This window comes from Eptesicus fuscus, chromosome 12, assembly GCF_027574615.1.
Source record: "Eptesicus fuscus isolate TK198812 chromosome 12, DD_ASM_mEF_20220401, whole genome shotgun sequence".
In the NCBI taxonomy this organism is placed as follows: Eukaryota; Metazoa; Chordata; class Mammalia; order Chiroptera; family Vespertilionidae; genus Eptesicus; species Eptesicus fuscus.
Window position 1 is genome coordinate 81,796,736 of NC_072484.1, and position 25,099 is coordinate 81,821,834.

The 25,099-nt window shown below is 41.6% G+C and overlaps 2 protein-coding genes across 3 annotated transcripts in view; one reads left to right on the top strand and one right to left on the bottom strand.

Moving 5' to 3' along the window:
* KATNAL2 (katanin catalytic subunit A1 like 2) overlaps positions 1-7,822 on the top strand; it is a 119,715-nt gene extending 111,893 nt beyond the window's left edge. For both annotated transcript variants that reach the window (XM_054724401.1, XM_054724402.1), the window contains 3 exons: positions 5,779-5,941; positions 6,803-6,905; positions 7,412-7,822. In XM_054724401.1, the coding sequence (XP_054580376.1) occupies positions 5,779-5,941; positions 6,803-6,905; positions 7,412-7,551 (406 nt within the window). In that variant the 3' untranslated portion in view covers positions 7,552-7,822. The remainder of the gene's footprint in view (positions 1-5,778; positions 5,942-6,802; positions 6,906-7,411) is intronic.
* Positions 7,823-15,338: 7,516 nt separating this feature from the next.
* The window catches only part of HDHD2 (haloacid dehalogenase like hydrolase domain containing 2), a 28,927-nt gene continuing 19,166 nt past the window's right edge, over positions 15,339-25,099 (bottom strand). Inside the window, exons 5-7 of the mRNA XM_008148262.3 lie at positions 21,211-21,427; positions 18,849-18,912; positions 15,339-16,225 (exon numbers count right to left, since the gene is read on the bottom strand). Of these exons, the coding sequence (XP_008146484.1) occupies positions 16,122-16,225; positions 18,849-18,912; positions 21,211-21,427 (385 nt within the window). The 3' untranslated portion in view covers positions 15,339-16,121. The remainder of the gene's footprint in view (positions 16,226-18,848; positions 18,913-21,210; positions 21,428-25,099) is intronic.

Here is a 25,099-nt window from a genome sequence, read left to right on the forward strand (position 1 = left end):
CTCTGGCCACCCGCCCATCGGAGCAGGAGAGGTGTGGGGGCAGGACTCGCGAGTCCCGCCACCCACACCTCCCGCCGGCCCAATCTGCCGCCCCGAGTCCCGCTGCCCGCACCTCCCACTGGTCTGATCGGTCCCCCCTCAGCGGCGGCCGATAGGGTGGCGGGAGGAGCAGGTGGCGGGATTCGCGCAATGGGGGGCAGGGCAGTGCGTGGGGGCCGCCATCTTTGCTGGATTAATTTGCATAGTGCCCTGATTGGCTTGGGCATAGCGAAGGTACAGTCAATTAGCATATCACTCTTTTATTAGAGTGGCCAAATTATTATGTGTTCAGAGATAATAATAATTAGGCCACTCAGTGTATATGATGTTCCCAACTTTTCTCTATTATAAATAACACTGAAACAAACTTTTTTGAAACAAAATCTGACAAAAATCTGGTTATTATTTTAGAACAGATTTCTAGAAGTAGAATTACTATATCAAAAGGTATAGATGTTTTTTTAGAGATTTCACTGTCTCTCTTAAAAAGTAGACACCTGGTATGACCAAATTCTGGATTAAAAACACACACACCCTAATTCCTAATATTTAGAAGACAGCATGAAATCAAAGAGGTTACTGCTCTGGGAATGGGAAGAAACGTACCTAAATAAACCACTTCTTCCCATATGAATTCACCCCTCTGTGGCATATTTCTGTAGAAGTGTATACGTGTGATTGCAGAGCTCAGCAGACATAACCCAGTTCTTTCCACCATTAACTCCATGCATCCCCTGGGCTCCAGGGAGGAGCTGACCCCAGTAGGAAATGCAGGTAGGAGTTAGCTTATGCAGGGCTCACTGTGGGAGACAAGGTAACCTTCAATGCTTTATCCATCAGCTCCCCATCATCTACCAAAGAATGCAATTCCTTAACCTGCTCCTCAAGGATTGCCACGACCACTCACTTCATGTTGGTATGGATATACTGCAAAGACTTTGCTTACAAAACTTTGCCTTTCTCTGATCATGCTGAGATAAACTTTGAACTGAATATGTTTGAACTATTGAATGAACAAACTAGAATTATGTTTGGTTTCCAAATTCTATAAAATTTGGAATGATCTCTGCCCCAGGAGCCACATGGTTTAACAGGGAGACAAACCAAGGGGCTGAGGAAGGCTCCAGAAGGTTTGGTGCAGGAGCCCAAGTGCTCAGATGCAAGGCCCTGGAGCCCATGTAAACTGTCCAGGTGCCAGTGGGCTTTGCTACCTTGTGTATAGCCATGGGCACAGGTTCAGTGGCCAGGCTCTGAAGTCTGTGAACCTTCTCTGTATCTCACATGCCACTCTCACTGGCTGCTTTATTATTATTATTATTATTATTATTATTATTATTGTTGTTGTTGTTGTTTAAAGTATTATTCACTGGCTGCTTTTGACCTTTGAGGTGATGGAAGTACCAGATAACTAAAATAAAGAAGACATGAGGACAGAATAACTAGTCAAAATCAAAGTGTATGAGCTAAAAGGAGTGTTTTCTGGTTGCCACAAGTTAAATTTTTTCTTATAAATATATTGGCATAAAGAATAATTCCTGGGTACATTCCATTTGTCCTCTGTTTCCTCCCTTGTATGGTTATATTATTATTGATGTCATTAAAAGTGCATTCATCAGGCCCAGCTGTCAGAGAGTTGCACTTATTTGGTGCCCACAGGCAGTTTTGAGGTAAATCTCTTGCTTTAGGGCATTAGCTGATCAATACCGACATCTATAGTGAGGGATTGTTTTCCCACCTCCTTCTGCATGAAATCACTCTGGAAGGAGTGGGGAGTCCAAGAAGAAGGTGCCTCTACAGACCCTGCCTTTTCAGGAGGGGCAGCCTCCTAGGTCCAAGAAAAGGCCTTGGAAGAAACATGGCAGCTTCTGATCACCCCAGCTCTGCCCTTTTTTCTTCACTCTTCCTTCCTGGTTTTCAGCCTGATGATCTCAAGTCTTATTTTATCTTTGAAGTTTATGGGACCAACATTCCTTCACTTTAAGACCAAAACCTCCCTGTTATCGCCTTTATTTACTTACTAGAGGCCTGGTGCACGAATTTGTGCATGGGGGATGGGGGGAAGAGGAGAGGTCCCCTCAGCCCGACCTGCACCCTCTCCAATCCAGGATCCCTCAGGGGATGTCCGACTGCCAGTTTAAGCCCAATCCCACTAAACTGGCAGTCGGACATCCCTCTCGCAATCTGGGACCACTGGCTCCTAACCCCTACCTGCCTGCCTGCCTGATCACCCCTAACCACTTTGCTTGCCTGCCTGATGCCCCTAACTGCTCTCCCCTGCCAGCCTGATCGCCCCTAACCACCTCTGCCTGCTGGCCTGATCGCCCCTAACCGCCTCTGCCTGCTGGCCTGATCGCCCCCTAACTGCCCTCCCCTGCCAGCCTGATTGCCCCTAACTGCCTCTGCCTGCTGGCCTGATCGCCCCCTAACTGCCCTCCCCTGCTGGCCTGATGGCCCCTAAACGCCTCTGCCTCGGCCCCGCCATCATGGCTTTGTCCAGAAGAATGTTCGGAAGACATCTGGTCTAATTAGCATATTACCCTTTTATTAGTATAAATAAGCAGGAGTTTATCTTACTCATTTCTGTAGTTGGAGACTTAGCAGTGACAATACACTTGACAGGTAGTTAATATTGCTGAACTGAACTAATTCCTAAAATGTGAGTTTATTTCTTTTGTCTAATAGAAGACCTCCCCCTGCCCTCTCTCCTTTCCTCCCCCTACTCACCTCACCTTCCCCTCCCACTAACTCAGCCACATTTCTCTGCTGCCTAAATCACCCAGGTATTCCACCAGCTTCATGTTCTTGGAGACATGTCCTCTAGAGCCTTCTTACCAACTCTAATCTGAACTGGTTTCCTCTTCACCCAGTGTGTAGGGGAGAACCTGGGACCTCACCTCATCCTCCTGGAAAGCTCCCTCTCTTTGTGTCACACCATCCGTTTCTTGGATCCCATGTGGCCTTTGGTTTGGTTTACTCTCTCCCTTTGGTCCTTCAGTACTTTCCTGATAAAGGGCATATGGGAGGTAAATTATGATAGGCTTTGATTGTTGAAAATACCTTTATTCTATCTACCAACTAAATTAATGGTTTGATCAAGATTTCTCCTCAGAATTTTGAAGGCATTATTTTCTTTTCTTTTACTATCTCATGCTACTGATGAGAAGTCTTATTCTTAATCCTTTGTATGTAACCTGCATTTTTCTCTCTGGAAGCTCTTCTGATCCTCTCTTTGTTCTTGGGGCTCTGGGATTTCACCATCATGTGACTTGGGAGTCTCCTCGCAGTGACTGTGGTGACAGCAGTGACTGAGGCACAGGCTCCAGAGTCTCACTCTTTAGGTTCAAATCCAGTGCCACTACTCACTAGCTTTCTGACCTCTGTGCCTCAGTTTCCTCATCTTGAAATGGAGATGACAATAGTACCTACCTCATAGGGTTGTCATGAGAATTAAATATCTATAGAAAGCTAAAACCAGTGTTATTTAAGCATTATCTTTTATTAATATTCAAATATGAAAAAATGATCTCTTAGAGTTCTGTGAAGTTTCTTGACCCTGTGCCTTGAGTATGAATGTTGGTCTTGAGAGGGGGAATGGTTGTACAGGGGAAGATGTGGCTGAGCCTCTGATGTGAGATGAATTTCAACAGGGCGAGGCTGATAAAGAAATAGGTAACTGTTATTGCTGGTAAGACACCCCTGGACTATGGCTTCTCAGCTCAGGATTGGAAGAATAACAGGGAAAGGAAAGACAATCTTTGAAGAAATCTGGTCACTCCAATTTAGAATTCAGATATGTTCCCTGGAAAGGTATTTTTGTTTTTCAGTTTAAAAGGAAATATCATGACATAGATTTAGAATGACAGAAAAATGGGAGGATGCTTTGGAGATTCTCAGTATCTTTATGAATAAGAAATATCTGGTGATGATGCTTTCATTGTTAGTCTTCATTAATGGTTAAGCTGGACCAACACATAGGCATTTCCTAATTTCTATATAAAGTGTTCACAGACTTATACTCAAAATGTCCTGTTGATAATAGGAATGACAATTCAGGGTAATTCAAGAGCCCCAGTGAATGAGAGAAAGCTCTACATTAAATAATAATTCCAAATAATACATTTAGAATAAAAAATTTTGAAACCACCATTTTGTAGCACTCTCTTGCAATAATTGATTTGAAGACCATTAAGAGATGCTAAAACCACTAGTTGAAAGGAGTATTCACATAGTGCCAAAGTATTGTACATAGAATACTTACTATTTGCAAAGAGGCTTCCATTACAATGGACAGATATGCTATCAACAGATGATCCCACTATTCAAACACCACATAACTAATAGTGAGATAAGCCAGCATGCGGATCCAAACATAATAAACATACTTGTCAAAAATCTTTATCCTGATTCTAAACAGCTTTTAGGTGTGACTTCCATCTTAGAGAATAGGGGATAGAGCAGTGGTCGGCAAACTCATTAGTCAACAGAGCCAAATATCAACAGTACAACGATTGAAATTTCTTTTGAGAGCCGAAAACCAACTTCTGTGCATGGGCCACGAAGTTTCAATCGCACTGTACGTGCGCGCCCGCATGTGGTATTTTGTGGAAGAGCCACACTCTTAAGAGCCACATGTGGCTCACGAGCCGCAGTTTGCCTACCACTGGGATAGAGGAACCAGGAACATGATACCATGAGGAAAACATCAAGTCAATCCAGAATGTGGAACATTCAACAACTAGCCTTAACTTTTCAAAAAGGGGCCAGGGCAAGGAGACTGGTCTACATTGAGATTTAGGAGATATAACAATATGTACTACATGATCCTTGATTGGATTTTGGTTGAAAAAACTATGAAAGGTATTTTTGGCATGAATGGCAAAATTTTAATAAGGAATGAGCATTAGACATATTATGCCATCAATGTTAATTCTGTCAGGTGTCCTAATAGCATTGTAGCTATGTAAGAAAATGTCCTTGTCAGGGGGAGAGGGGACACTGCCAGCAGAAGCATTTAGGGGTGGGATTTCATGATGTAATTTACTTTGAAATAATTTAGTTAAATTGACATGAAGCAGGGTATGGCAAAATGTTAACTGTTGTTGAATCAAGATGGTAGGTACATGGATATTCATTGTTTTATTCTACTTTTCTATTTGTTTGAAAAATTTATATTAAGAAATTTAGGGAAATGGCCTGCAGATGCAAAATTGTGTAAATCTGGCCTGTTTTGGAAGGAGCACGAGTGAGTGTGTCAAAGGGCCACATTTGCATTGGGCATCCTGGAAGGAGCGTTTGCTCGCTGCGTTCACCAGAGCAATGGCATGAGATAGTCATTCGCTCCAGAATATAGGAGAGTTTTGGAAGAATTAATGTGCTTCCCAGAGTGTCCACGTTATTGTCAGGAATAATTTACTCACTGGAGGGATCAGATTGAATAATTCATGTTATGACTGTAATGGAAATGCTCCTTGTTTGGTTGTTAGTGATTATCTCCCCCCAAATCAAGTCACTTAAAATTACTTCCTTTACATGAGTTTTTTTTAAAGGATGTATTTTCTTTTCTTTTTTTTAAGCAAACAACATAAAGTAGTTGTCCTATCCATTCAGGCATAGATGTAGAGGGGGAGTTAACATGCAGAATCGCTTCCTACAGAGCAAAATTGTTCTTAAGCTGTACTTGTTGCTTAGGAAGTGAGTTCACAGCCCCAACCAGTTCCTTCGTTTCTGACATGATTTCAGGGAACTGGACTGTGCCATGTTACGCCGCCTGGAGAAGAGGATTCTGGTTGACCTCCCCAGCCAGGAGGCCAGGAAAGCCATGATCTACCACTGGCTGCCCCCTGTGAGCAAGAGCAGAGCGCTGGAGCTGCACACAGAGCTGGAGTACGGCACGCTGAGCCAGGTAAGCTGCCCTGGAAAGGCATCGGTAGGCCAAGCAGCCACCATGTGACAGTCTTCTCGGCAGGGTCTTCTCATGAGCTGCTCGGAGCCTCTTCCTTGAGTCACTTAGAAACCATCCAAGCTCCCCAACAATGCAATGGGCCTCTTCTTCATGAAAGAATGAGCTCTTTGTCACTCGGAAATATTCAAGCAGGGAGAAGCAATATGATCTAGCAAAAATAGCACAGGGTTTCGACTTGGAGAACCTGTAGTCAAATCCTTGCCCTGTCAGCTGCTTACTATCTGTGTGACCTCAGGGGAGTCACTTATTCTCTGAGCCTCAGCCTTTTCATCTATAAGGTGGGTAACAGATATGCCACAAAGGATTACTGTGACGATTAAATGAAAAGTCTTCTACAAATCCAAAAGCTCTAGATGCATATCTGTTGCCTTCTTTATCACTATCATTGCCTTCTCTGAGTGGACACTTGAACTTGATGTTCATTGAGGTTTCTCTAAGGCAGCTTATGGTCTTATTTGCAAGAACAAAAATGTCTACTTAAATTTTATCATCCTTGGATTTGGCACAAGGGCCCCATTAGACTAACAGGGGTGGTCTAGTCCTTCACCAGCATCTTACAACATATATTTGGAGGGGAATTAGGAAGTTGTTGCCCAGCTTCTTAGGTTATTCAAACATGTTAGAGACCTCTCTTTCCCCAAGCATTGTCTATCTGGGAATCTTTGTACAGTGTCTGTGTGGGGCAGATACAGAATCTAAACAGGGGCTCTGATATACTGGGTCCTGAGGTCCTGACCAGAAGGATGTGATTACCACCAACATTCTGCCTGCTGACCAATGGCTGGTTTGTGGCTCTTTCAGGAGACCGAGGGCTACTCAGGCTCAGACATTAAGCTGGTCTGCAGGGAAGCAGCTATGCGGCCCGTGAGGAAGATCTTCAATGCACTTGAAGATCACCAGTCAGGTAAAGCTGGGATCACAGCAAAGGTGTTCTGGGAGGGAAATCTGTGTTTAAAAATCCAACTTTCACCAGCAGGTGGAGCCTTGTGCCTGTTCTTGGGGGCTCTTGACTCTTGCACACATTCTTGGTCTTCTCTTTCCTGCACTCAACTCCTTTCTCCTCCGGTGTTCTGTTTTGGATCCACTTTGCCCCAGATGATAAAACTCCTTAGGGCTCGGGCTTTTATTTCTCTGGCACACGGTGATGTTGGGCTGGATCCACTGCGGCACTATATAAATATTAAATAAAACTTTGATGATACATTTAAATCACATATTTTTGTCTGGACTTCATGGGCTGAGTTGTACATTAAAGAATTTTCATCTGAGCCCTCTTTAGTGTTGACTTTTCTGCATTAACCATTAAGAATGTTGCATTATGCATTGTCTTGAAAGAAGGTCTATTAGCATTTCAAGAGCATTGATCACCATAAGGTCGATTGTTATGCTGTTACTGTTGTTTTTATCTAGAGAGCAGCGATTTACCTGGGATCCAGCTGGGCATAGTGACCACTGCTGACTTTTTGGATGTGTTAGCTCACACCAAGCCTTCAGCAAAGAATCTGACTCAGAGATACTCAGCCTGGCAAAGTGAGTTTGAATCTGTTTGAAATCACATTGACCTTGACCTGGCCACAAAGACACCCACAGAGGCCTTCTGGTTTATTAGTGTAAGTGGAAGAACATAATGATTGGAATAAGAAGGGAGAAAAATCATTCTTGAAGACTGAATTAATTTGGACAACTGTATTGCTTTGGAAATGAGATATTTTCATTAATTTTTCATAATTGATGTCAGCAAAATATTAAAGATTTCAATTACAGTCAGATGTGCTATCAGGTCATACAATGGAAACTTTTCTTACAATTAAACTCTGTAAAATTTTGACGAACAATTTGTTGCCATGTTCCTCATTTGTGACTGGGATTTTCATTTTGATGGAAAGAAAAATGTAGTTAGGAAAAGTGTGTTGGAATGCATGGGGTGGTTCTGAGATGGGGAGCCAATTGGAAGCTAAGCTTGATAGACCATCTGACCTGCTGATAGTTCAAGGGTGGATAAGGATGGGAGCAGGAAAGGAAATGTAGGGTCTATTTCTTTTGACAATATTCTGAATTTCATCAGCTCTCGGTACTTCTGACCTCAACCAGTTTTATCAGCAGCACACCCCTATCAGAGTAGGCCTCACTCAGAAATGTCACTCCATCTCTAGAGACCGCTGCTTGGAGTCTAGAGGTAACAGCAGTGGTGACTAGCACATCACCACCACTAGCTACCAGTTTGAACATTTTGAGTTCTGACTCCTAATAACATCTTTTGACTCTTCACTGTGTGCGCATCCTGTCTCTTTCCATTACACAGCACCTCACTGGATCCAAAGTTTCGGCTGGAGTATCTGAGCATCTAGAACAGTCATCCCCAGTCTCCCTGCTCTTAGGCTCCTCCACCTCTCCATATGGGTCAGGAACAGCTAGAAGCATCTCCCTCAGAAACCCACATTTGAGAAACATCCACTTTCAACTCCTGATAAATTCTGAAGGCTTCCACTAAGTAACACCATCCCCACCCCCAACTAGAACTTATCTACAGTAAGTCACCATCTTTTCCTTGCCTTGTTTTCATCATCCCTGCAAGACAGGCTCTTCCTCCAAAGAAAAACTTGCAATAAATGGGACATTTTGGATAGGTAAATATCCCAAAGGACTTTGTTTACCCTTTTAAGCAAAAACAAAGCATGAGTGGGGACATTATTTTGAGTAGAATATTCTCAAATGCCTCTTAAAATGCAGTCATGGGAAACTGTAGTCAAATTTAAAATATACCTTATGTAACAAATTCAAAGTAAATAAGATATTTTACCATAGGATATGCTAAAAAATACTTCATCATTAGTTATTACCCTATGCTGCACTAGTGATACCTGATGCATAGGTCTCTGAACTAAATGGCCACAGGCTGCTAACTGTTCAATTTCCAACATCTGCTTCCTGTGCTTTTGGGTCATTTCCTTGGTCAGGCTGCCAGCTGACATTTCTTGTAGCTGTTAGTCCATTTGCTTGTGGCTACTACTGTCCTTTCTGATTTCATAAAATCCCAATTAGCTGGAACCTCTATTATTAACTTGCTGTGGTTGGAAAGTAGGTAAGTTTGCACTGTATGTGTAGCTAACAGTGAACAGATAAAGGGGCAGGAGACACTCTTGTGGACATCCTTTGTAACCATACTTGGGCCCTTTTAGCGTACTGACCATTCCTGACTCCTCTCAGGGTTAAGTGTGGTTTTGCCATCCCTCACAGTAAAGACACCCAATCTTCTTCCACTTCCAGAACCCCACATACAGCCCACTGTGTACTGAACACATCTCCACGTCCTTCCTCTATTCCTTTTAAGAATCTCCAAGTTCATCTTGTAATACTTCCAACCTCATTCAATCACATATTTAATCCTTCTCTCCTTTCTCCCTTGCAAAGATTGTCTCCAAATAATTATGCGTTTTCAGGTCATGCTTTTATTTTGGTGAGTTCTTTTTTAAAAGACGGTTTCTATATTAAAATGACTTCCTGCTTTGGATGAAATTAAATGTAGTTTTTTCATCCCTCTGCCCTGTTCCTACCACACAAGTATGTCTTTCCTTATCATCCCAAATGGTCATGTTATGATGTTAGGTTAACTCAATAATCGGTATTCACAGCCAACTAGTGAATCAGGATTACAGTTTCCTTTTTGGTGAATCAGGATTACAGTTTCTTTTTTGTCTTACCTGGAATTAATAACTGCCCTTTCCCTCCATTTGCTTTGTTTTCTAAATATCTTTTTTTTTTTTTTGGCAACACATCCTCAGATCGGTCAGTTATCTATCAGTATTATTTTCCAAATGGCCAAATACCAGACAAATTTTCAAGGGGAAGGGAACCAAGGACCCCTGTAGTATAAGTGGACACGTGTCTAATTTCCATTGTCAGCCCTGCATCGTCTCACCCTGACCCACTACCACACCCACTGTCCCCAAGGCCTTAACTTTCATGGTTTCACTTTTTCAGAAAATAAACCTCTATTCTCCTGCTTAGGCTGGGAGTACTTATCTGGCTCTCAGGGTGGACAGGGTCTAGGGCTCCATTTTGTTTACCAGCTTTCAAATAATTCCTTGCTCTCAATCCTGCCTCACACCCCACTTCCTCTCTACCTAGTACCTCCCAGCCTTGAGTTTTTGAGGTGGTTCTTCAGAATAAATTTTGGTTCTTTGAGCTGATTTAAATTATCAACACTGCATTCACTTACCGTCTTCCAAATTCTCACACCCTCTCATCCACTGATATCTCTTCTACTGTTCTCTTGCAGGTTGTCTTCCTGGATTTATATATTCTTTCTTCCTTTCCTCTTTAGTAAGGCTTTGAAAGAGACCACCTAACATATATGATTAATCCACTATGTTTATAGAATCTATGATTATTTTTTTAAAGTAGATTAAAAGCACATCTGAGTTTATAGGGACAGGAGGTTGGACGGTTAATTGAAGGAAGAAAATGTAAACTAAGCCAACATGTGGTATTTTCTTCTAAAGCAGAGGTCACAACTCAAATTCATTTAGGAACCTGGAATGTAATAACACATGAGTAAAGCAAGGGGGGTGTAAGACAAGGAAGAGTTGGGGACTATGGGGAAGTGGAAAGGGCCAAAGCTCTCTGAATGGCAATAGTGACTCAGCTCCAACTAAATACAGAAATTCAGACCTAACCTTGCCAGATCTTCCAATCTTCCAAGGAAAACCAGTAATTGATCTGCACTTGAATTAGCTGACAGATGTTGACCCTACTCATCTAAAATAACCCCCTCATGTTGGAAAAATTGGACAGATACAGGCAAAAAATGAAACTAGACCACCAACTTACACCATACACAAAAACAAACTCGAAATGAATAAAGGACTTAAACGTATGATAGGAAACCATAAGACTCTTTCTTAGAAGAATCCATAGGCAGCAAAATATCAGACATGTGTCGTATATCTTTACACGTATATCTAAGGGGAAAATAAACAAATGGGACTACATCAAAATAAAAGTGTCTGCACAGCAAAAGAAACTATCAACAAAATAACAAGAAAGCCCACTGCATGGGAGAACATATTTGCCAATGTTATCTCTGATAAGGGTTTAATCTCTAAAATTTACAGGGAACTCATACAACTTAACAAAAGGAAGATAAACAACCCAATCAAAAAATGGGCAATGGCCCTAAATAGATACTTTGTGAAAGAGGACATAAGGAAGGCCAAGAGACATATGAAAACACGCTCAAAGTCACTAATCATCTGAGAAATGCAAATCAAAACAATGAGATACCGTCTCATATCTGTTAGAATGGCTATCATCAACAAATCAACAAATGACAAGTGCTGGCGAGGATTCGGAGAAAAAGGAACCTTCGTGCACTGCTGGTGGGAATGCAGACTGGTGCAGTCACTGTGGAAAACAGTATGGAGTTTCCTCAAAAAACTAAAAATGGAACTCCCATTTGACCCAGTAATCCCACTTCTAGGAATATATCCCAAGAAAATAGAAACACCAATCAGAAAGGAAATATGCACCCGTGTTCATAGCAGCACAATTTACAATAGCTAAGATTTGGAAACAGCCCAAGTGCCCATCAGCAGATGAATGAATTAAAAAACTGGTACATCTACACAATGTAATACTACACTGCTGTAAAAGAGAAGGAACTATTACCATTTGCAACAGCATGGATGGACCTGGAGAGCATTATGCCTAGCAAAATAAGCCAGTTATAGAAAGATAAATATCACATGATCTCACTTACTTGTGGAATATAATGAACAACATAAACTGATGAAGAAAAATAGAGCCAGAGGAAAAAAACAGTTTAGAATATAATAGAAGTAATCCTGTTATTTGCAGGTTTTTAATATTTCCTATTTTTGTGATGTTAGTACAGTTTTGGTAATATTAAAATCTTTTTTTTTTGAAATATTAATGTTTATTGCATGTAATATTATATTTAAAACTAGAGGCCTGGTGCATGAAATTCGTGCATGGGGGGGGGCGGTCCCTCAGCCCAACCTGCACCTTCTCCAATCCAGGAGCCCTCAGGGGATGTCCTACTGAAGGCTTAGGCCTGCTCCCGTGGTTCTCTGCTCTCTGCGCAGGCCTGCCTGCTTGACACCGCAGCTATGGGCAAGCAGGCCCTGCTGTCTGCAGGGCCACTTGCCTGCTCACCGCCAGTGGGACTGAAAGGACTGGGGGACTCCAGCAGCAGGCAAGCTGTCCCAGGACTGGGGGACTCTGGCGGGGAAGATGGGACTGGGCACCACCATCTTTATGATGGAGTGATGGTCAATTTGCATATTCCCTCTTTATTAGGATAGTTTTTCTTGAAATATTAATGTTTATTGCATGTAAATGACTAATTATTTTATATTTACAATCTGGTTATAGATCTATTTTGTATATTGTAAAATAATAACATTAATTATAAAATAAAATAATCCCCTCACTCTTACTGGCTTTAGTCATCTTCATCACTTTATCAATATCTCTGTTGTATGTTTCATCTGCATACCTTACTCAAATGTTAACACCATGGTTGTGATACTTTTTACGCTGCTATTGAATGAATGAAACATTTTGCACTGGCCAAAGCACTTAGCTCACTGCACATGACCTCCTCTCTGACAGGACTTATACAACCCCTTGAACTTGCCAGTGCCCTTTGCACTGTTAGATCTATTTTTATATGCATTGATTTCCCAACTAGAAGATATGCCTTAACAATATAGTGGGAGCTACATTCTGCTCTCTCTTCCTTAGTGCTTTACGCACAGTGGGCATTTAATAGTTTGATCTTCTCAGGCACAACAGCTAGTGAAACAAACAGGTGTTGAGATGTGTATGACATGAGAGTACGCACTGAAAAAAGTAAGGTATTCAAATTGTTTGATTTTAACAGATACATAGTTTAAATTATGATCATTTCTGATGCTTAGGTGCCTTGCTCTGGTTGTCTATTATAGGTACCCAAAGACTTCAGTTTCATATTACAGGAACGACTGATCCAAAACCAATCGAACACAACCTGTGTTTTTTACTCACCTGTCCAACATGCTACTGTAATATTTAAATGTGAAATTAAGGGTGAGGAAACTTCTGACATCCACAGTTACAGGTGTTTGATGGAACTGTTGCTTAGGGTGAGCTCCCTTTCCTTTCCTAGACATTACAATTGGCTCTGACAGAGGTAAAATGGTAGTAGAGCTATGCAAAACTAGCAGATTCTGGAGGTGTGAGTAAAGGTGCAACAAGCACGTGTCTCCTTCACTGGCCTAGGGCTTCGTCCTCCTCCACCCCTAGCAAGGACCTGGCTCACAGCAGATATTCAATAACCATCTCCTGACAATGGGTGTTCTCTAATACCCTTTCTAGTTCTAAGATGTCACTTAGTCCTTATTCTGAGCCCAGGACAGAACTATAGTAAACCTGATGCAAATATTGTCCCTATGGTAAGTACCACAAGATAGCCTTTTACATGGGAGGGCTGAAAAATCTGCTTCATGAGGCCCAAGACAGACCAACCAGCTGAGCTGGGAAAATTTATACTAACCTGGATCTAAACCAAGATTTTTATTTATCCTCATGCACCTGTGGACAGGTGGTTAGTGAGCCCTATATAATGTTTGCTAAATCAATAAAATATCAAACTGAGATGGTAATGGCCCACGGGGCCAAACCAGAATGAAGCAAAGTAGAGAAGCCATTTCTCTTGGGTGGATGTTATGCTCAAGTGATCTCACCCTTCCTGCCACTCTATTTAATTCCTGGCCATCAGTGATGCCTACCTCTTTGCTTTGGCTCTAACCTGTCTCCAGAGCACTGGATCCATTATTTCCAAGTGTCTAAGGGGGCTTCCCCTATGGCAACAAGTCTAAAATGAATCTTATTTTATTCTCCCTCCCCACAGCTATACCTTCTAACGTTAAATTCCTGTAATATTTACAGCTAGCTTTGTATTGGTTCAGTAGCCATCTGAGTGCCTGTGTGTAGCAGATATTTTTTTTAAAAAATGAGCCACAGCCCTGTCTGGTGGGGACAAGAGATGCGTGAAGACCTAAGTGTAATCTAGTAAGTGCTACGCGGCTCGAAGGTGGGAATGCCTTTCTCCATCCTGCAGTCAGGATGACATCACAGAGGATGAATGGAGTATTTATGTCTGTGTGTTCCCCTTAGCTCCTCCATGAGTAAGGGTCCTCCAGGCTAACTCCTTTTCTTACATGCTTATTTCCTAGTCTGGCATGTAACACAGAGCAACTAGCAAACAATCACTGATCCAGGTGCCCAGATGATAGGCCAAAGTTTAATGCAGCCCCTGCACCAGGCACCAAGCAGCACTCTACCTGCACACTGAGCTTCTCTGAGTGCAGCTGTGCTCCCAGGGAACTGAAATGTAACAGAACGTCTTTCTTTCTTTTTTTAAACTCTCAGGAAGACTTTCCCCATTGAAGGAACTATAGAGGAATTCCACCAATCCTTTCCACATTAACATTGTGGATACTACTGCTACATCACCACCACCACCACCACCACCACTACCAATATCTAGCATTTGCTTGATTCTATTCTAAGTACCTAATGTATGAACATGAATTTAACCCTCACAACAAGCCTACTATGTAGTGGACATGATCGTTATCTCCATTTTTACAGATCAGGGAAAGGAGGCATGCGAGGCTAGATCACTTGCCCAGGATTACAGAACTAGTTACGTACTGGTTAGGCTCCCAAATCTATACTCTCTGCCACTCAGTCATCTTTCGATCCGGGATGGTGGTCCTGTCACATCTATCTCTAGGATGTTTAGGTACCAAGTTGGGGCATCTGCAAAACAAGAAGAGTGATCACCAAACTACCAAAAGGAGAGGAGGAGAGGAGCTGCCATTTATTCAGCTTTGCTCCCTCCCATCTAAGACCAAGCTGATATCTAAACAAGAATCAAAACCCAAAGCTCATTAACATCAGTGTGTGCTTCAATAAGGTGAACACTACAATGATGTACAATTACATGCTAATAATTCAATGCCCAAGAGTCCTGTAAAACAATTGCAAAGGCCCAGGATTATCACAGTATGCAAATGCACTAGGAAAATCATTACCTATTTAGTCCCCTTCATTTTGGTGGGTTTAACATGAGAAGAATAATCCATGCTACCAGACGCGATTTCATTTTACAGCTGTAGTAACCAAGTACATAAAAGCCCGAATCTGTCCCAATAGCTTCTAAAAGATTTTTCCCATAGTGTCAGAGGCAAAAATAATGAAATCTTGCAAATGTACAGTAAATAGGACCCTTGTGGACACTAACTTCAAAAATGCATGGTCTATAAGACATTAAAGGCTTTATTTTAGTTTCTGCACTGTTCCTGTTAATAACAATGTCTAATTAAAACATCTGTAAAATACTGATAGTTTTAATTTTACATAAAATTTCCAAAACAACTGTTACACAGTATAATAGGTATCTGCAATGAATAGGTTATTAATGGAAATATTATTTTAAATTAAAATCAGGTTCTAAATTTAAATTAGTCATCTCTGGCTAATGAAGAGAAAAAGAAGTCATCCGTGCTGGGAATAATACTGCAGATAATCTAGTTTTCAACATCCGTTAAAGCAAATTCATTCAATCACTTGGGCTAAAGGACAATTTATTTTGCTTCTTCTGACTTGTACTCCACTTGGCACTTCTGATGGGTTTCACAGCTGAACTGAATATTAAAACTATAGCGTAATGCATCTTTCAACTTCATTCACAATCTGAACCCACCCTTCCAATTTACCAGTGAGGAGACAGCCGAGAACTCGACTCCCTGCAGTAGCTTCTCCCTCCCAGCCCTGCCTAATCTGATGAATATTTTAAAAGGAATGGCATAAAATCTCAGCTTTCCCTTTCTTCAGGTCTCATCTTCTTTTACAAAATACAACAAAAGAGATAAGCAAGGCTTAGTGGCTAGCTGTATTCAATACCTTTCTTTCTAATTAGTGCACAATACAAGAGGGTTACACATCTCAGCGCTGGGGGCTGTGTCTGCCTGTGCTGGCGCTGAGTTGGTAAGGGATTCATTCCAGGCGATGAAAAGCTGCGTTTCAAGTTGCTTCTGATTCACACAATGGTTCACAGTAGATTCTGCAGAATGTGGTCCACAGCATGAGGGAAACTCTCACACGTTAGGTGAGGAGGTGGGCTAATTTTTTCTTCATCTGCTGCTCGGTATTTTCCTGAAATGGAAGTAAAGATAGTGAACGAAGGCTACTGCTAGAATGCCAGTGATCACAGCCTGTGGACACCTAGGCCACTGCAGAACCACCCTTCCAGTTACTCCAGAATCAGGGTCCATATCTCCCAAAGCACCTTTTACTGAGGCTTCAGAATGCAATGAGACAAGTCAAAGAAATATCACATTCAGCATTTTCCAGGCCTACCTACAGCCATTCACAATCAGAGGTACTGGGTCACCTGACAGCTAAGGGTCCCTTCAGAACTCCACAGCTGATGAAATCATTTTCTACCCACACCAGCTCTGAGGATAAAAATGGTGAGTAAAATCAATGCTTTTAAATGGAAGCCCAGACCTCACAGGGCAGAGGCCCTGTCAGCGCCTGAGGGTGACTGCTGCCAAGCAGGAGCCCTATGCGTCAGGCAAATGAGAGCACCTGGGGGTGGGGAAGGGAAGAGTGATGGATGATCATAGGCCCGGGCCAGACCATGTGCATAGCAGGTACTCCAGGGGCAGGACACTGCCCAACTCTCCCCAGACTCTGGAATTCAAGACACACAAATGAATGTCCCAACACAGCAGAGGCCCCATTTCACACAGTGGTCACAGAGAGCTTTTACCAATGAAAATCAGATGACTTGTGGTCCCTATTTCAACACTCTTACTGGGTCCCACAGCCCTTCAGAAAGAGCCCCAAATCTCTATTGTTACCTAGCAGGCCTCTGACATGGGCCCTAGCAGCCCCGTCACCCCGGCATGTGCACTTGTCACAAGGCTGCAGTCCTAGACTGGACCTGGCTCTTTTGAGGACCTTCACACCTGCTATTCTTTGCCTGGAACATTCTTCTCACCTGACTATCACCCTTATGCTTCAAGTCAGGTTCCATATTCCATCCAAATTAGATCCCCTCCCTGTTATTCTCTCTTAGTGCCCTGTTTTGTTTTGTTTTGTTTTTTTGCCTCCACAATATTTATAACAATTTATAATTATTTATGTATTTGTTTAATGTCTGACTCACACCTGAGATTATTAAACTCTCTAAGAGTAGGCACTAGGTCTCTTACATTCCCCAATGTACCCTCAGCACCTGACATAATGACTAGCACATTCCACAATTAATTTTTATGAATAGAAGAAGAGCCCAGCAGGTGTGACTCAGTGGTTGAGCTTCAACCTATGAACCAGGAGGTTGCAGTTCAATTCCTGGTCAGGGCACATGCCTGGGTTGCAGGCTCCATCCCCAGTGCAGGGCATATAGGAGGCAACTGATCAATGATTCTGTCTCATCATTGATGTTTTTCTCTCTCCTTTTTTCTTCCTCTCTGAAATCAATAAAACTATTTAGAAAAGAATGGAAGGAAAGAAGGAAGGGAGGGAGGGTGGGAGGAAAAAGGGTTGGGAAGATATTAAAGAACTTATATGCATATATGCATAACCCATGGACATAGATAATAGTGCAGTGAAGGCCTGGGGGAGGAGGGTACAGGGTAGAGGGAGTAAAAACAGGAAAAAGGGGGACATCTGTAATACTTTCAACAATAAAGATTAAAAAATAATAAAATTAAATAAAATAAAAGGAAGGGAAAAAAAAAAATAAAAGGAAGGGAGAGAAGAATTTCAGAACACTGCTTCAGTTGAGGTCTTGAGGAAGAGGCCAACTGCCGTGTAGCCACCCTGGCTGCCTCTGACTTCTCCTTGCTCTCCATTCTTTTTTCTGTGGTCTCTGCAATTCATTCTTCTGCATTTTCCAGTATTCTCTGCCTAAATGCAGCTCCCCCAACAACAGACCCACCATTTTCTACAATTCCTTGTTTTCTACAACTATCTCTTTAAGAGGCTTTGCCCAGCAAACACAAAGCCTAAAAACCCCGTTCCACACCTTTGCACTGAATGGTTGAAGATGTTTCTTATCTTATTGACTGTGAATTCCTATAGAAGAGGAGCCAGCATCAAATGTACAAAGGTAATCAACATATACCTCACTCACCTTAGCGTCCACAGTATGCAGCAAATATGGCTAGCTTTTTCTCAAGCTTAAATCCCTTTAAGGATTAACTCCTTTGCAAGGTTTCTACTTGGTCTCATAGGTATAAGTTAATGACTAACTATTGCTCTATCACCTAATCCCTGCACCCCATTGTCTAAGGGCAAATATGTGAAAGGCAAGTTTCTTGGCCATGTTGATAAGGACTCGCAGAATGCTTTTGCATACGCTGGCCAGCAAGTGGGCTTTCTACAAAGTACAAATTGACACAGTGGCTTACATATGTGTGATAGCTCTAGCACCTCCCACTGTGTCAGGCATACAGCTGGTGCTCAATAATGTTGGCTGAGTGAATGAAGCAAGCCACCATCACTCCTGCCTGATCCACTCACTGTTGCAGTCTGTGCTTTCCTGGATGGATAAATGAATGGGCTTCTGATCTTTCTAGTATTGCACAGCATGGGCCCTCCCATGTGTTTTTTCCCTGCAATCCTAAGACCATTTTATTTTTGCTTTGTGGAAGAAAAATAATTACAGTGTCCAGTGATTTGGCTTTGCCATTTCTGTAAGAACTTTCCTTTAAGCAGCTCTGTATTCCACCATCCTGTTTTAGAGAAGTCTTATACAGAAGATACATACCAGTTTTTACTAAGATGCCCAGCATGCCAACATCCTGAGCCCCACCAACATCATCCCTGCAATCCTAGAAAGCACAAAGAAAGCATTTAGTACCAGGTCTTCAATTTACTTGCCGATAAAACCCTACCAACCAACTGATTTGACTTATTAGGCTGGGATGGCCAACTGTAACCCCATGTTTGTTTGTTTTTTAAATGAAAGACAGGAGATGTAAAAATGGTAAATTCACATATAATAGTCTGAGGCAGCACACCACTTGGAAAGGGAAGTGTCATAGAGGTGGAAGGCGTACAACAGAGCAGTCATTCTAGTACCAAACACAGAGCACAGTCACAGTTCTTCAATTTTGCCACATGTATGCATCGATCTTCTCTCAAAACAGATCATGGAAAAAGCATTCTATCCATTTGGCAGCTTTTAAGGTGGATGATCCAACTGCAAACAGTGAGTGAACTAGACTCAGAAGAAAGCTTTTCTGCTGCCCATCTTCTTATCTAATAATAGACAAACATGTAAATTGACCGTACCTCCGCTACGCCCACAGCCAATCAGGAGTGAGTATGCAAATTAACCTGACAAAGATGTTGGGTTAATTTGCATATGTGGGCATGGAGCGGCAGGGAGGGGCGGGATGCCTGCTATGAGGGGGTGGTGGGGGCGGTGGAGGGAGCTACAGGAGCAGGGAGTGAGGACTTGCAGGCTCCCAGGCGCCCGGGAGCGAAGCCAGGGGAAGGAAGGCCTATTCTTGCACGAATATCGTGCAACTGGCCTCTAGTGTAATATATTATCCTTACCTTCCATCTGATTGTCCCTAACAGCTGCAATCAAGTCAAATCATTATTTTTAGACCATGGGATTGTCTGACATTCACTTCACACATGGGAACAACAGATCAGTTAGAAAAGGAGATGCTCTTTCCAATTCTTACTCACGATGGGGATGAGTATGCTTGGTTGATTGTGATGATAAACACAAGGTAATAAAATCCAAGGACTGGGAGAAACATCAAGAAAATCAATCCTGCTATCTCATATCTATGAGCAAGGTTCATTCAGATCATGCCTGAAGAAAATATTTTTCCATTAAAATCATTAATATTATTCAACAACAGCCCTTGGAAATGAGTTTTAGAACATCAAAATCTTCATTCAAAGCCTGACTTAAAATCTTTTCTGTTGCATCTAAACTTTCCCTGTTGAAGCAGTGAAGATGGGGGAGTGGAAGAGAAGGAAGAAGGGAGGTGGGGAAAAGTGGACAAAGAAAGGGAGGGAAGAAACCGCCACTCTCTGGGGTAACAAAGGACCCTGCACAAAGCTTCTATTGCATGCCTTTCCTGTCTCCCACCCTGTCCCAAAACCAGTATCTCCTGGGATAAAAAAAACTCCAATAACCATTTTTCAAACACATATCTGCCTAGGAAAGTCAGATAAAGACTTGCCAAGAAGAATAGATGTGACTGAAAAGATAGCTTCTGAAAACAATACCAAGTTCAATGACTATCTTATTTAGTGTGAGGTGAACACACACCGAAGTGGAAGAGGGTATCAGGAGAACCGTGAAACACTTGCACCATCACAAGTTAAGAAAGCAAGAAATCTACAGTTTGTCTTGGTGGGCGTCCAGAGCCTCAAGTTTTACTTCCAGCTGTGCCACTAATTAGCTACAGGAATGGAGGCATGCAGACTTCCGGCTCCATTTTTCAGTTTCCCAGTCAGAAAATGGAGAGATTTGGACCAGCCTAACAAGTTATTATTTATAACTAAAATATACTAGTAATCACTGCCACCTATTTAACACAAGGCAGTGTGCTTTCTAGCTCCTTCTCCCTCATGGCACACGTGGATGTTTTCCCAGGACACTAGAGTAAACTGACAAGGTGCTCACAGCTACAGTCTCCAAAAGTCCAGACCTGCCACTCAAATGGCTAAGGCAATCAATACCTGTAGCTATTTGTGACACATTGGTAAGTTCTTCCATATAGCATACACTAAGGAAAAAATCAATAATGGTAGACTTCTTTAGGTATAGGTTGTTCCCTGCATAAGTAATATTAGAAAAATCTAAATTTCTGTAAAGTTTTCTTTAAAAACACCTATCAAGCATTTGATTGACTTGCATTTAATGGTCTTTTAAATTATATATATCTCATCATACTATGGAGAATGTCAGAAATCATCAAAATGTCAGTTCTTTAGAAGAGTATCACTACACATCTACCTGAAGCCTGACTTAGAGGCAGCCATTTCTCTCCATCTGATGTCGTCAGCAGCAGAGTCTGCTTGGGTGTGAAGCAGTGCTTCCAAGCTGGCTCAGCCCAGCATGGCAGGTGAACTCAGGGCATTTCCTGAGCTCTTCTACTTACATCTCCTATCATGACGGCCTCCTCAGGTTCACAGCCAGTGCCCCGCAGTGCTTCCAAAAAGAATGTCTTCTCTGGTTTTCCTACTACTGTGGCTTTGGTATCTGTGGCATACTCCAAAGCAGTCACAAATGGTCCAGGCCCCAGGGCTAAGCCATCTTTCCTCTTGTAATACCTGGCTTTGTGGATTGCTATCAGAGGTGCCCCATCCAGGAGTAACCTAAAGAGACAGAGAAAATGGAGATTGGCTAAAAGCAAGGCCTTTTTGACTGGAAAAGAATGTCAGACTTACAAAGTGGTTTTACAGTCTTCACATTCACAGAAACAAAGAGTTTCTTATTAACTTTTAATGACTTGTTATCTTCTAATGAATTCTCTAAGAACTGCTGGGAATTAAACTCAAATACACTGAAGAAAGGTGATAGATTATTAAATTTGGGATTGCTTCAACCTTTTACCTTTAGAGGTTTCAGACACTTTACCCGAATCACCAGGGAAAGAGAATTAAGAGAAGTAAAGCTAAATAAGACACTCAAGGGAAGAAGCTTAACTTAATGAGACAAGTTGTTTCAACCTTCCCTAATGGTAAGCAGGAGGCTCTTGAGCCCTTTCCAGTATCACAACTGTTGCTGCAGTGACACATTCAGCTAACTCCTAAATACCCGACTTCCTGTTTTCCCTACTCCAATATGTAAGTTTCTTTCTAATTCAGAACTTTAATAGAGCATTTTACAAACACTTTCTGCTTGTACCTTTACGTCTTCATTCTACCTTTTGACTGCTTCTGACATTACTTTGCAAATCAGGCCATCTTCCTTGGAGAACACACCAACAAGGTTTAAGGGAGAGCCTTTACTGCCACATCTCTTTTGTTGTCCTGATATTAGGATAATTATTCTCATACCAAACAAAGAGCACAAAGCATTTTACCATTAATTTGATAACCAATCTCTACATATAGTTAAGAATCCTTATTAGTGACTTAGGCAAAACATAAAACAAACCCAAAAGACCCCACCAACAACTTCTTAATACTCACTACCCAACCCCCATCCAAAAAAATCTGCCATCCATCCCAACGACGCAGCCTGCAGACTCGTAGCAGAAGAGTCACACCAATATTATCATGTAATGCAATGCAGGACATGATACACTAAAACTGCTTTTATCCAATGTAATGAATGATCTCACAAAGCTTAATTTACTTTAAGCCATCTACTTAGTTAAAATATTTAGTATGTCCATCGAGGAAGAATTCATCACATCTTACCCTTCACAATTATGAGTAATTAAGCGCTCAGCTATGAAAGTGCTAAATTATTTTTGTCGGTGGGCATGGAAATGCCTTCCTGTGGGATATGCAGAATTCAGACATTTATGATTAAATATTTTATTAAGTAAAAACCAATACTGGACTATTACAGGGCCATTCTGTTAGTTACTACAAATTGGTCAGAGCACAGGATAGATCCTTCAAATTTATTCACTAATATTAATACAAGTTTATTTCTTAAAGCAGACCTTAAAATCTAGCTGTTAGGAAACCTGAAAAAGCCACTATGCTGGCCTTAAAGAACCACAGCTGATAGCAATGAGATAATAATGGGTGATTTATCTATCTCCCTTCTTGTCACCCGCCCCCAATCCCATTTATTTGCTACTCTACCACGGAACTGGAATTCTTTATGCAACAGACCTCAAAATTGCTTTCCACTTACATAGCTAAACTAAAAACTCATTTGATTTGGCTTTGTTAATATTTTATTATGTATTAACTGGGGATAAGACTTATCAGCCTGATTGATGTGTGTACTCAATTCCCAGGCAGTGCTTTAGTGCCTTCCCTGAAAGGGCTGAGACTGTGGGCTCCTCTACATGTCTCTAAGTGGAAACTGGACTACACGAGGCTGGAAAAGATAGGCATCTCTCAGGGAAGTGGTTCCTGCTTCTATCATCCTCTGCATAGCATAAGCTTTACCGAGTCTTTGAAGAGCCAAGCATATTCAGGACAGACTGAAAGGTAAACATTTTCTAGGACACAGATTAGAAGAACTTTTATAGTTAAACTAGTGGCCCAGTGCACGAAATTCGTGTACATTAAAAGGGAATTAGAGGAAATATTTTAATATTGCTATTTGCCCTTTCTCTATAATATAAGTGTCAGAGATGAAAGAAAATTAGTAAAATGTATATGAAAATCTCCCTTCTGTCAGAGTCTGGGGCATGCCACGGGACCCAGAGTCAAGTCCCTGCCCAACCGCGCACGCCTCGAAATCGCGCAAGACACAGACCCGGCTAGGCCCCCCGGCCCTGGTGCAAGGGCATGACGACCTTTGCATGTTAGCTCTTTATTATATAGAAGGACATTTTTTGAAATATCAAAAATAGACACCCCAATACTTGGGAGTGTTTTTATACCTAAGAGACAGGGCAGCAAAGGGTTGGCTGTTTTTGACACCAGAAATAATGTATCAGAAGGAAATATTCTGATAATTTTCTATCGAACTATAAAACCACCGAAGTGCAAGAAGCAAGGAAAAAAGGGCACAAAGGCCTGATGCAAAAAATGCTGGCTGTGATTTCCGTGTGGGCAACGGAACAAACTGAAAAATCCTAGTGAGGGGCAGGGCCACAACAGAAACATCTTAGGCAAACATCTAGTTCAGTGGTTCTCAACCAGGGGCAGTTTTGCTCTCCAGGGACATTTGGCAGCGCCTGAAGACTTTCTGGTTGTCGCAACTGGGGAAAGAGGGGTGCTACTTGCATCTAGTGGGTGGAAGCCAGGGATGCTGCTAAACATCCTACAATGCATAATACTGCCTCCACCCAGCCCCACGGTATTTTCTGGTCCAGAATGTAGTGTCCATACTTCTTAAAATAGGTACCAGCAAATCACTTCATGTGGGCCTAGGGTTCTTATTAAGGATTTTTCAACCTTAGCACAACTAGACATTTTGACAAATTGGACTCTATCAATATTAAGAACATCATGTTCTCATACTTTAAAAGCACAAAAAGGCAGGAATAAAATATCTTCAGTATATATATATATCCAACCAAAAACATGTATATATAATGAGTTCCATCATATACACAAATCAGTAAGAAAAATACAACCCAATCAGAAAAGGTAAAATATTTGAATGGGCACATTGCAAAGAAATTATCCACTGGTCAATAAGTACATGAAAATGTTTCAAGAACATTACTTACCAGGGAAACACAAACTGAAACTCAGTAAAATACCACTATACACACCAAACAGAATAGCTGCAATTACATAGACTGGTCAGAGACTGGTGGGGATTTGGAGCAACTGAAACTCACACTCATCGCCAGTGGGAATATATGACTTGCTATAATGACTTTAGAAAATTGTTCAGCAATATTTACTAAAGCTAAACAAGTACTTATTACCCAGTAATTTCACTACTCTACAGACCTAAGAGAAATTAGCACATATATCCCCCAAAAGACATGTTAAAGAACATTCATAGCAGCTTTATTCATAACAGCCCAAACTGGAAACCATCCAAATGAACAATAAATAAACTGTGGGACAGTCATACAATAGGCTACTACACAACAAAAATAAATAAGAAACAAAACAACAAGAAAGTACTGCTACCGCAACAACTTGGATAAATCTCAACAAGAGACAAAAATTACACAATTGTACGACTTAATTCCTATGAAGACCAAGAACTGGCAATCCTGACAGGAGTCAGCAGTGTTACCGAAGGAAAGAGTGTACTACAAGGCAGGAAGCCTTCTTGGGTGCTGGACTGTTCTAGATCTTGATCAGAGGGTTACACAGGTATATATCTATGTGTAAAATGCTATGGAATTGTATACTGACAATTTGTGTACTTTACTGTGTATGTTATAGATT